This window comes from Spodoptera frugiperda, chromosome 22, assembly GCF_023101765.2.
Source record: "Spodoptera frugiperda isolate SF20-4 chromosome 22, AGI-APGP_CSIRO_Sfru_2.0, whole genome shotgun sequence".
In the NCBI taxonomy this organism is placed as follows: Eukaryota; Metazoa; Arthropoda; class Insecta; order Lepidoptera; family Noctuidae; genus Spodoptera; species Spodoptera frugiperda.
The window spans coordinates 4632058-4645308 of NC_064233.1; the positions used below are offsets into that span (position 1 = coordinate 4632058).

The 13251-nt window shown below is 37.3% G+C and overlaps 1 protein-coding gene and 2 non-coding genes across 4 annotated transcripts in view; 1 reads left to right on the forward strand and 2 right to left on the reverse strand.

Moving 5' to 3' along the window:
• The first annotated feature begins 2045 nt into the window (after positions 1-2045).
• LOC118280138 (U6 spliceosomal RNA) lies at positions 2046-2152 on the forward strand. Its single transcript, XR_004784084.1, has one exon. It is a non-coding gene; the product is annotated as a U6 spliceosomal RNA (small nuclear RNA).
• Positions 2153-6028: 3876 nt separating this feature from the next.
• Positions 6029-6135, reverse strand: LOC118280137 (U6 spliceosomal RNA). The gene has a single exon (XR_004784083.1). It is a non-coding gene; the product is annotated as a U6 spliceosomal RNA (small nuclear RNA).
• A 1258-nt stretch (positions 6136-7393) lies between these two features.
• The window catches only part of LOC118279751 (serine proteinase stubble), a 59991-nt gene continuing 54133 nt past the window's right edge, over positions 7394-13251 (reverse strand). For both annotated transcript variants that reach the window (XM_050702311.1, XM_035599495.2), the window contains exons 8-10: positions 12164-12279; positions 10749-10904; positions 7394-9648 (exon numbers count right to left, since the gene is read on the reverse strand). In XM_050702311.1, coding sequence (XP_050558268.1) covers positions 9485-9648; positions 10749-10904; positions 12164-12279 — 436 coding nt within the window. In that variant the 3' untranslated portion in view covers positions 7394-9484. The remainder of the gene's footprint in view (positions 9649-10748; positions 10905-12163; positions 12280-13251) is intronic.

Sequence of the window (13251 nt, forward strand, 5' to 3'; positions counted from 1 at the left end):
TTACTGACTAAAAACCACCTCGTTCCTTCTCCTGCTCCTAAATTTCCTCCTTGTCCTCCAGCGCCATTTGCGCTAGCTCAGTCACTGAGTGGTCTGCGTAGAGGACGTTGGAAGCCCTGTAGCTTGGCCCTGGACCTTGCGGCACCGGTTGCGCGCTTTGGCGGCGACCTTCTCCTCCAGGTTCTTTGTGCCTCCACCCGCTTGGCTTGCGCCAGAGACGCCCTCAGTTGGCGTTGAGCTTCATCAAGTCTCACATCGTGGGAACTTGATTTCGCCTTCAGTTTTTTTTACCCTACCAATTACTGGTTCCGACGAATCGTCGGATTCTTGCCTCAGGTGCCCTCTCGGGGCAGGACCACTCGTTAAAGGTTCCATCCCCACTATCACTACTTTCTCCGATCTCTAGTTGCGAAAAAAATATAAAATGGTTGAAATATTTACAAAATATTTTTATTATTTATTGTTTTAAATTTGCCGCCCCTGCCGCCCCCACTACGCTACGCCACTGGTAGTTATACTTAGGCGTTTGACACAGATTTCATTAAAATTTTCACAGATTTCAGTAAACTTTTTTAGCTTAATTAATTAATCATTTAATATAAAGGAACGCAAGTTGTTTATGTGATATGTACTAGCGACATCAATTCATCCATACTGTACAATACCCGATTCCTATTCCGATCCAAACTGCCTTCCTATTCCTCATTCTAATTTGACACGATATTCGCGCAATAGGCATGTCTCCTACTAGTCAAATTCAATATTTTTTTCGAAACATCGAAAAATATTTTTTTTATGAACTTTGTATGAAATACTCTATTATGACGTCATCAGATTTTTACGTCAAATAGCAGACTTATTTCTAGAAATTTAGCTAGAAAAACTCGAAAATTACTTAAGTAGTTCATCAGATTTATGGATGAGAGTGTAATTATTTTTGAATATTCTAATTCTAATGTCTATTATTTATATTTAAAAGTTGTAATAATTTATTTTTGACCGAGGATACTACCCAATTCTCCGAGCGCGACCAATCGTCGACCAATCGTGCGAACGCGGCGCCAATATTCTGTGGCGCCAGTGTGAAAAAACGAACGTAGAATGGCCGCTTGAATTTCGGCGCGTGTGCGTAAAAAATAATGTTTCCATGAAATAAAACCTCGCTAGTTGCTCACTGACTGTTCTAGTCTTCGATCCATACCCTAGGGCAAACAATAGAAAGTGCAAATTGAGTGTTAGTCTCTAAAGACTAAGCCGAACGTACGAAGTTTCGCGGCGGATTTTACGTTTCAACGTACTCGGCTGATAAAACACACCATAAGCACAGAATAATAGCCGAACTTACGCGGCAGAAATTCAATTGCGCAATACAATTCTACAGAATACGTTGCCGCCGAATTGCCGCTGAACTTACGCCCGACTGAAGTTCGGCTGTACGCTAACGCAACGTAATTTCGGCATAATGTGTCGCCAGTAATTCAAATAGCATTGCAGGCGTAATCATGCCGAACTTCGGTCGCGTATCCTCGGCATAGTGTGTTTAGACACTTAGTTCGTGAAGACTGACCGGCAGACGTCCTCTCTGGAAGCGCGCGCCGTCGGTGGTGATTCCCATTACCTTTCCTACACATTTTCCAGGTTAGTTTGTGCATTTCTACCACCGATTGTCACGAGATTTCGTCAAGACTGATATAGGACAAATGCAGTAGCATCTCCGGTGATAGTGAGGATCACACACATAAGTACTATTTTAATTTATAACTACTGCCTTTTTTTGTACAACTATAGACCTAAAATAAATAAAAATAAAAAGCCTTTTATTTCTCGCACATTGAAAGTAAAATTACAAAAATACTTTCTATTAACTATATATTTGTATAACTATAATTATATTTAACTATATATTGTTTATTCTGTTGCAAACCGATAGATGGCGCTGTTCACCACCCCTCATACAAATCATGCAAAATGTATGGGATTCTACATCGCGCTATCGAAGTTTTCATTGTGTTTGTGAGGGGTACAATAATTTTGCCGTAGCAAGTGTACTTGCTTCGGCAGTACATATACTAAAATTGGAACGATACAGAGAAGATTAGCATGGCCCCTGCGCAAGGATGACACGCAAAATCGTGAAGCGTTCCACATTTTTTGAAGAAATTTGAAATAAATAAAATTGTTTTTATTACGTTTGATATTATTTTTTTTTTAAATGCGTATGTATATGTGTCTATAAAAGATAATGAGTAAAAATCTTTGCCTAGTATCTTTTGTGTTCATTCTTAATTACCTCTTTCCTCTTTCTGTAGGGTAGATGACAAATTTTTATTTAAAGGTCCATATTGTAGATTATTTTAAAACAATATACACGTATTTTTTATTGTCTTGCGGAAACAAATACGTAGAAATGACGAAATTGCCACTCCTAAACTTTGATTTGTTTTATCTAAGTATTTATCATATATGAAAAAAAAATACGTGTTAGACACATATATATTTTTTTAGTTATGTAAACTCAAAGTAGAGTAGTAAACTACTTAAAATATAAAATAAGTATTAAATAACTAACTTCACTATTTTGTGATCAAGACTAAATAAATAACTAACTTCTGCCTTGAACTTTAGATAGAATTCTCTTGTACCAATATCCAAGAAAAAATTGTAACAGTAAATCGTTTATCTTTTAAGAGGAAAAATTTATCCAAATATTATGTAATATGTTTAAAGCAAAAAAGAAACTTAACCCGCAAGATTGTATTTTATAGTATTCAAGTATTTATTGCATCCATAATGTACACAGGTGTTAAAAAATACAATATTAAGTCACAGTTATTATAATCTCGCGAGATCTCACTTGAGCCCCAATCTCATGAGATTTACATTCCCTTATTGTTATTCTTGTCACTACATCTGCTCTGTTTAATAGAAAGGGTCTCCATACACACTACTGAGCGCTACCCACACCTCTCCCTACATTATGCGACCCTGGTATTTTTGTCTAACATGTAAGGCCTTTTGTAATGTCGTGTGCCTCGGATTCAAATACGGTTCTACCTTCTAATATATTTTGCAGTTCTTCTGTTTTGTGTGACTCTGGTACTTTTTACATGTATTAATTTCTAAATATTCTTTCAATTTCTTTCTTTTCCGTTGAATGGATGTAAAGACTACGAAGTCCAACGTTAACCCTTTACCAAAAAGTACCAGGACTGCATGATATATGTAGTAAGAGGTGTAGCCGGTAATAGGCTAGTTTTTCACTAGTCAAATTCAATATTTTTTCCAAACGTCAAAAACGATATTTTCTATGAACTTTGTATGAAATACTCTATTATGACGTCATAAGTTTTTGACGTCAAATAGCAGACTTATTTCTAGAAATTTAGCTAGAAAATATCGAAAATTAAGTAGTTCATCAAATTTATGAATGAGAGTGTGATTTTTTTTTTTTGAATATTGTATTGTATTGAAAAGTTGTAATAATTTATTTTTGACCCAGTTATCATCCCTATTATCCAATAAATTGTCTTTCCTTGCCATTCTTTCTTATCTTGGCATTACAAAGTGCAGTACAGTGTACACCACTTTTGTCTGTCTATTGTTAACGTTAGTCACTACCTGTGCCAAAAGCAAAGGTTTGTGTACACCCTAATCGGCTAACAACACCTCTCCCTACATTATGCGACCCTGTTATTTTTGCCATATTCATGTGCCCTCAACGCGTTTTTGCGTTTTGTAAATATTGCATGGCTCTGACTCGTATGCGCCCCACATATTAAATTGTAGTCCCATTTTAAAATACACCTCTTACTGTGTTATGTGAGCCCTGGAACGTTTTGTTATTTCGAACATGAAGTTTCGATAGAACGTAACGTTTGCTTTTAAAACTCGTACTAAGAGAATACGAAAGTTTGACGAAAAATACCAGGGTTACATAAAACAAGAAGAATAATGTAAATCTTTATAAAACACTAGCGACCAGCCCCAGTTTCGCATGGGTGCAATAGTGATATAAATGTGTTACGCATGTATTATACATATAAACCTTCCTCTTGAATCACTCTACCTATTACAAAAAACCGCATCAAAATCCGTTGCGTAATTTTAAAGATTTAAGCATACAGACAAACAAACAAACAGACAAAAATAGTGACTTTGTTTTATACTATGTAGTGATAGTAACATTAACACGTCGTAGGTAACACGTCGAAGCCACATAACATTTGGCTAATACAACAGGGTCGTTGTTTGCACAGGTAGTGACTAACGTTAACAATTAATAGACTGACAGAGCGTCAATTGCCCTTTGTAATGGCAAGATAAGAAAGTATGGCAAGACTGGAATGTATATTGGGTTATGTCTTTTTTTTTTAGTGGAGAAAATCATCCAATGACTTCTCCCTTCATTCAGCGAGGCGAAAGGGAGTGTCAGACTCTTACTGACTAAAAACCACCCTACTCCTGCTTTTCGAGCCGGAGCCCCGGTGAACCAGCCCTACTGGGCCCCATCTGTGTGGGTTATGTCCTTACACCTCTTATTATGTCATGTGATCCTAGTAATTTTTAGGGGTTAATTACCGAGGCGATGACATAACATGCCACAATATTGCACTGAGTACTTGACAAAATTGTTGTGAATTGTGATACATTTGTATGAAAAAATTAAGAATCATGCGACACCAAGTATTTGGTACCAACGTATTTTTATAACGTATTTTGAGCTGAAACTTTGTGTAGAGATTCTATTCAACCCTTTAGTGCTTCTTGATGTATATGGGTATTTTGTTACACGCATTAAGCACCACAGTACAAACGCATTAACGCGTCGAAGGCACAACAAGTTTAGCAAAAATAACAGGGTCGCATAATGTAGGGAGAGGTGTGGGTAGCGCCCAGTAGTGTGTAAAAAAATATCTTTCTGTTTACACAGGTAGTGACTAACGTTAACAATAGACTGACAAAAGTGATAACTGCACTTTGTAATCTATACTAATATTATAAAGCTGAAGAGTTTGTTTGTTTGTTTGTTTGAACGCGCTAATCTCCGGAACTAGTGGTCCGAATTGAATAATTATTTTTGTGTTGGATAGTGCATTTATCGCTGTTACCAATAGGAGCCGAGCAGAGTGAGTGAAACCGCGCAGAAGTAGCTAGTGCCAAGATAAAAAAGAATGGGAAGAAAAGACAAGTATGTATTGGGTAAATGATCGGCGACACCTCTTACTATAGCATGCTCTCCTAGTACTTTTTCGTAGGGTTTGCTGTGGAGTTTTACGTCTATTCATCAAATGACAAGTGAATCATCGTTTATTTAGCGCAAAGTGAAAACGCACATACGCGTCGTTAGCACTGGCATTTACATAATGTAAGACACATAATGTAAGAAGAGGTTGTCAAGTAGTGTGAACAAAAATCTATAGCTATCATTGAACAAAACTCATTATTAATAAGATGATCGTCAATAGACTGACAGACACGTCTACTGTATTTTATAATATTAAAATTAAATAAAGATACATGTTTTACAATTAAAATAATTTAATAGGCACGCACAACCTACTATTGTTATTCACAAACGGTAAAGGAATAAACATTAGCTTATCATTGCCAAGTGTAAAGAAATTAACACAGAATAAAATGGTAAGTTGAATACTCACTGAGGTGTAAAGGTGCTCCCACAGCAGTTATATAACGTTATACAACATTGTGTAACATTTAGAAAAGCATGTAACATACTCTACAACCACTGTTATAATTTGTTTAAACACAAATGTTATTGTTACACATTGTTGTATAACGTTATATAACCGCTGTGTGGGAGCACCTTAACATGTGCGATACCAGCATAAAAATGTTCGTTTATTACGGCCTTTTAAACAGGTTAAATAATCGAATATATATAGAAACACGAAATACGGAATACTACAAAAAATTAATACCTACTAAAAGTACTAAACACAAACAAGATTAACAGAAATAAAGTGTGTTATAACATGTCGTTAAAATTCCTTTGTATTAAATTTCTTCAAAAAATGTGGAACGCTTCACGATTTTGCGTGTCATCCTTGCGCAGGGGCCATGCTAATCTTCTCTGTATCGTTCCAATTTTAGTATATGTACTGCCGAAGCAAGTACACTTGCTACGGCAAAATTATTGTACCGCTCACAAACACAATGAAAACTTTGATAGCGCGATGTAGAATCCCATACATTTGACGCTATTTGTATGTGGGTTGAGTACAACGCCATCTGTTGGTAAACTTTAAGAAATAAATTAATTTAATGGTTGTCAAACTGTATGGGAACTTTAAAACCATGATGGAAATTGGAAATTAATATAAATAATTTCTTTTTGTACATTTTTATGTTGAAATTATTTATTAAAAGCTACTAAATACCGAAAATAATGAATCACACATTTTTTGTTTTGAACGTAGAAATTTAACCTGACGAAAAAAAATCAGCTCGATGTACATAATTTTTTCTTGCAATATTTGTACTGTGTTCATATCACCTTGTATTGTGTTCTTTACTAGTAAATAATGACATTATATAATGAAATAACCACACGACCTCCAACTTTAATGATTGATGCGTTCATCAGTTAAATGCGTATCTAAGTATAGTTTGTAACTACACTTCCATGGTGTTCAAGGCTTTGTGCTTTTGTAGACTATATTATATTAAGTATACACATTACACACACACACAAACAACTTCACGCCTTTTATCCCCGAAGGGGTAGGCAGAAGTGCACATTACGGCACGTAATGCCGCTATACAATGTACACCATTTGTGTTAAAGTTCCATGTAATAGGGGGTGAGCCTATATTAAGTATTTTTATACATAAAAACGAATAATTTGTTTGTTTGTTTGTTATTCCTTCATGAAGGGATCATGTTGCAGGTTGGAAAAGGGGTAGATTACGGTCTGGAATTATACATAGAATACACTACTTTTTATCACATGGGAACGCAGGCGAAGCTGCTAGCAGAAACTAGTACTTATTAAGTATATTATACATATCGTCGGGGATAGTGCAAATCCGCGTAACTAGCATTGGATAATTCCGCGTATCTGACAAATGTAGCCAATTTTTAATTTCGCGTTCATTTCACGTAAGATCCCTATTGGCACCCTTCTCGTTGACGTGACTCTATGGTAAAAATACAAAGAAAACATATTTTTTTACTATCTATGTAAAAATGAGGCTATTTGCCCTTAAAATAACGATATTAAAGAGTTTTAACCTGCCCCTGTAAAATTAGATCAAATGCAGATACGCGGCCTTTACCTATGGTAGATTCGCGGTTTTGCACTATCCCCGACGATATTTCTGTTGCCTTAGGGTTATATATACGTATAAAAATGGTAAATAAAATACAAATAAAACGTTTTTAAAAATTATTTAATAAATTCATAAAATCAGCACTCGATATTAATTATTAATTTATGGCTAATTAAATAAAATTAATAAATGCATTTCATAATATAAAAATAATAATAATAATAGGTAAGTTATCGAAAAATATTTACAAATAATTCGCTAAAGAAAATAAATTAAATACTAAAACTAACAAAAAAAAAAATACAATTTACTTATTTTTTTTTCTAAAATACTTTATTTTTTTTCTAAAATTTTAGTTGAAAACAGGAATTGGAACTCAGTGTTTTTTTTTCTAAATATCTACTATACGAAATGCCGTTGGCAGTTACTTTTTTTAAACTTAAATAATTAAAAAGAAATTTTTACAAAATACTATTTTAACTAGATTTTAAATATAAATTCGTATATTTCCTTTTATCTAAGTTATACTGACATTAATATATATCAATATGGATGGTCCATTCACTGCCTATAATGCCCCATTAAGAAAAAAGAAAAATCTTAAAAAAATATGAAAAAAAGTTAAATATTGTGTAGAACTCTACGGTTTTACTGAATTTCTTAAGAACCAAATACTATTTATTTTTAATAAATACTATATTATTTCATATGCGGATCATATCAATCGGAACAATATTTTTTGGATTATACATAAAAAATTGTTCCGTGCGGGAATCGAACCCATTGACATTTTTCCCACTACGTCACGCCTTTTATCCCAGAAGGGGTAGGCTGAGGTGCACATTACGGCACGTAATGCCACTGTACAATGTACACTCACTTTTCACCATTTGTGTTATAAGCCCCATGTAATAGGGGTGAGCCTATTGCCATATACCGGGCACAATTCCAGACTTCGTGCTACTACTGAGATATTTTCAAAAAACCGAAAAAAGCCCAGTAATATTGTGCCCGACTCGGGAATCGAACCCGCAAACCCGAGACCCCACTTGCGACCACTCGACCAACGTGGCAGTCTCTTGTGGTCTCTTGATATGTCTCAATAAATCCGATTTCTCTTACGGGGTAGACAAACAGCCATCCTTATTAATATATCAATAGAATTATAATTACGTATGGACATAATTACTACGCAAAGTAATTATAATTAATTTGACAAACAATTATTGTCATTAATCGTTCCCGAAACGATGTTTTAACTCACAATAAATAAATTATTAACATTTAGGTAAATTTTTAGTTTTAATTTAACATTATTTCTGACTTTTTTATATAGGTTTCATCAAGAATTGTTTATCCAAAAATATGACAAGGACATTTTTCGAAAAAAATCCCAAAAAACAGTATTTTTTACTGTTTTATGAACCATGGATTCAATATTGTGTTTTTGCTCAACAGATGGCGTTAGTGTGAGCCTTTTATATTTCGTCCAATAGGGAATTAGTTAATGTCACACCATTGGACATTGAATATATGACAGCTGCAGTGATTGGACAAAAAACTTACGACATTTGTGCCATCTGGTGAACAAAAATACGGTTAGCTCCCATTATTTTCAAATCAATGTTACACAACTTTCTTAATCAACCATTATTTTTCAAAAAGGCCAATGTGTTAATACCAAATATGTAAATATATTGTGTAAGTTAGTAAGTGCCATAATAATAGGGTAAATAGAATTCGAGGGGTAAATAAATGTTGGGAAAATTGTCTTACACTTATTCCTCCCCCCATTTCCATATCTATTCACCCCTTTTTAATACCGTTACAATTTCATTCCCCCCATTATTTTTCATGGAATATGGGACAATTCGTCGCCCTCTCCGCTAACTGTCGTATCTCACTGACATTAAATAGATACCTTAGGGCTTTAGGGCGACTAAAAACTTAAAGACTAAGCCAAGACCTATATAAAAACTTTTTAATTCATTGATAAAGCCACAAATAATGCATCTACAGTAATTTAACTGTAACGCCCGACCGAAAAACGATTGCCCTGGAAAAACATCAATTGGTAGTTAGGACAGTTAGCCGGGAGGGTGACGAAATGACTATTCGCATTTCATCCTTCAATAGAGAAAAAGATTCAAAATCCTTGATTAAAACTTTCTACAGTTACCATGATCTAGAATGTCTAGAAGAGTAATATCTGGTTGATCCAATCTCTGAACTCTGAGATTCTGGTGTAGACTCCAGGCTGGTTGGGTTCCGCACACCCGATGCCCCAGGATATGATGCCGCCCAGGACGAAACGGTCGTCTCTCTCCCTTCGGACCACCATTGGACCTCCACTGTCACCTGGAAGGGATTAAATAAGATTTTTGTTAGTATTTCTGTTAAAGTAAATCTTTTCAAACACGACTCTTTAAATTGTTATCTGAACCTAAGGGCCTTTACACACCACGTTTTTTTAACGCGCGTTTGTTGCGATACAGACGCGACACGCACGCAAGTTAGTCGCAGCCTGTAGACCTTTGCACACCTGACGCGCGTGTGTAGCGAAACAGACACGATGAAAACGCGCGTGTTTATCGACACAAACGACAACAAAGTGCTCTGTAGGAGAAAAACGCGCCGGCGACGCGCGTTTCCAAAACATGGTGTGCATAGGCCCTAAACCTTTTTTTTGATGATGGAGGAAAACCTTCAAATATCGCCTAGCTTTTTGGGGAGAAAGCCTAGGGAGTGTGGGATTTTTACCTCTCTAAACCCACCCATTAGACTGCTTTGGAGCCTCTATCTACTAACCTAAACCTACTTGAGGAATTACACTGTCAATTATTAAAAATCGTACAAGAATCTGTCCAGTAGTTTTTGAGTTTATCACGTTCATGCAAAGAGACATACAGATGCGACAGCGGCTGTTTTAGCAATATTATTATTTAAGGACTTGCTCTATTAGTCAAAGAAGTAATCAGAAGTTTTGGCTTGACTACAATTTAGTTAAAACTAACTTTTAGCCTTTATTGAGGAGAGAAATTTATCAAATGACTTCTCCCAGCTCGAGTAAGACAGACAGTGTCAAATTCAAATGACTCCTCCCGCCTTGTGTGAAGCGTGAGGGAGTATTACTCTTACTTTTTTTTACATTTAATGGGTCGACGTTTGGCCGCTATCTCGCCTGATGGTAAGTGATGATGCGGCCTACGGTGGAGCACGTCTGTCCATAAGCAACCTATTCACTCGGGCTTTGAAGACACCCAGGTTATACTCATCAGGAAACACAGACTCCGGCAAGGAGTTCCACTCCCTAGCAGTTCGCACAAGGAAGCTTGAAGCTTACTGACTAAACACCACCCCGAACCTACTCCTGCTTCAAACTGGTACCCTGGTAACTTCTCAGCTTCACCTACAACCTAAACTACACCTTAATCCCCTAAAAATAGATCCCAACTTACCTTCACAAGAGTCAGCCCCGCCTTTGCTTCGACCAGCACATATGAATATGTTGGGTATATGTTCGTTGTACCCAGCCGCCTGATACATGGCCTCACAGGCTGTGTTGTTGATCACTGGCACTTGTACCTCTTGGAGTACACTGGGTAGGGGACCCTCTGTAACGAAAAAAATACATACATACATATCGTCACGCCTTTAATCCCCGAAGGGGTAGGCAGAGGTGCCCATTATGGCACGTAATGCCACTGTGTACACCCACTTTTCACAATTTATGTTGTAAGTCCCATGTAATAGGTGGTGAGCCTATTGCCATATACTGGGCACATTTCCAGACTCCGTGCTACCACTGAGAAATTTTCGAAAAACCGAAAAAAGCCCAGTAATACTTCGCCCGACCCGGGAATCGAACCCTTGCCCGACAGTCGCACTTGCAACCACTCGGCCAACGAGGCAGTCGGAAAAAATATTATTTATTATATTATCGGCTTACTCACGTAACTGTTTGACGAGGAACTCGACTAGTTTCAAGCCAGGATTTGAGCTTCTCCCGCCTTGGGAAAATCTCCAATGACTTCTCTCGCCGAGGCGGGAGGAAGTGTCAGACTCTTAGTGACTAAAAACCACCCCGTTCCTACTCCTGCTTTTCGAGCCGGAGCCCTAGTAAACCCGCTAGGTAGTCCGCAGCTTTCAAGCCATGCTAGAGGGTCATATTCAAGTGCAGCATTTCGCATTTACAGTACTACTATGGATTTTTATTGTCACATTCTCAAAACTGCTTTACCGATTTCAATGAAAGTGCTACTTAATAGTTAATGTAAGCTTTTTTTTGAGGAGGGGAAATCATCCAATGACTTCTCCCGTCCTGGGCGAGGAGCCGGAGCCCCGGTAACCTGCTAGGTAGTCCACAGCTTTCAAGCCATGCTAGAGGCCCATATTAATGGGCAGCATTCCGCGATAAACGACGCGGCGATTGTCGAGCTGCTACTCTCAGTATTATAATATAAGTCTCTGTTATAATAATGTTTACAAAAAAATTTTCCCATTTATAATATTAGTATGGATTTTTACTGTCACATTCTCAAAAACTGCTTTAACGATTTCAATGAAAGTAACGTTCTTACATACATACATATACATAACCTCACGCCTGTCTCCCACGGAGGTAGGCAGAGACAATGGAACGCCAATTGCCAACGTAATTAGTAACGTTCTTCTTAATAGTTAATGTAAGCTTTTTTTGTGGGGGGAAAATCATCCAATGACTTCTCCCACCTTGGGCGAGGCGAGAGGTAGTGTCAGACTCTTACTGACTAAAAACCACCCTGTTCCTTCTCCTGCTTTTCGAGCCGGAGCCCCGGTAAACCCGCTAGGTAGTCCGCAGCTCCGGAGTTAATGTAAGCTAGGACACACGTACCGTCAAACAGGCGTCCCCACCCTGTGACGTAGGCAGTCTTCCCAACGAAGTCCTCGTCATTGTCCGGCACGCACACCGGCAGGATATTCGGCTGGAAGGTCACTGGCTCGTAGAACCTGGAAGGTGAGGAGTTGGAGTCAGTCAGGGACATCAATATTATGATTTTAATTTACTTTTGCAAAAAAACATTAAACACTTTCGAAGATTCATGCTGCTGCAACGTCACGCCTTTTATCCTCGAAGGGGTAGGCAGAGTTGTGCTCATTACGACACGTAATGCCGCTATAAAATGTACACCTACTTTTCACCATTTGTGTTATAATTCCTATGCAATAGGAGGTGAGCCTATTGCCATATACTGGACCCAATTAGAAATTTTCGAAACTCCGAAAAAAGCCCAGCAGTACTTTGCCCGACCCGGGAATCGATCCCGTGACCCCTTGTTCGACAGTCGCACTTGCGACCACTCGACCAACGAGGCAGTCAAGTATGTTTGTAAACGCACCCACGATACAAAAGAAAATCCTATTGTGGGGGCAACGATTAAAAAACTACCTCGGTAAAAGTAATACGGATTATATTTATCTGCTACTGAATAAACCAGTTTCCTAACTAAACATATATAAGCTCCAATAAAGATTTGAACAGATTTGGTGTTAAAACACAATGGTAGTGAACCCTGTAAGGTCAAATGCATTGGTGAGTAACCAGCTATCGCACCACCAAGCAGTAATACTAAGTAGATTAGAATAACGCGGGTTCCGCATGATTTATCTGTTTTATTAACACATTCAGTGCCACCGAGAGTCCATGTAAATTTTATTCTAGTGCCGTAGACTCGCCCAGCGAGTTCAATGTTTTTGCTCTTTCTTTCCAAAATGCATGGTGTATTTTCTGCTTAAAATAATACAGAAAACTAAAGATACCCTAATCTAAAGAATTGCAAAAAGGGTGCGACTCTACGGTTCTGGAATTAAATTTACGTGGACTCTCTGTTGGTGGCACTGAATGTGTTAAGAGTATCAGTAAATAATACTAGGATTAAGGGCTTTGTAACTTTATTTTCTAAAATAAAAGTAGACTAAGTT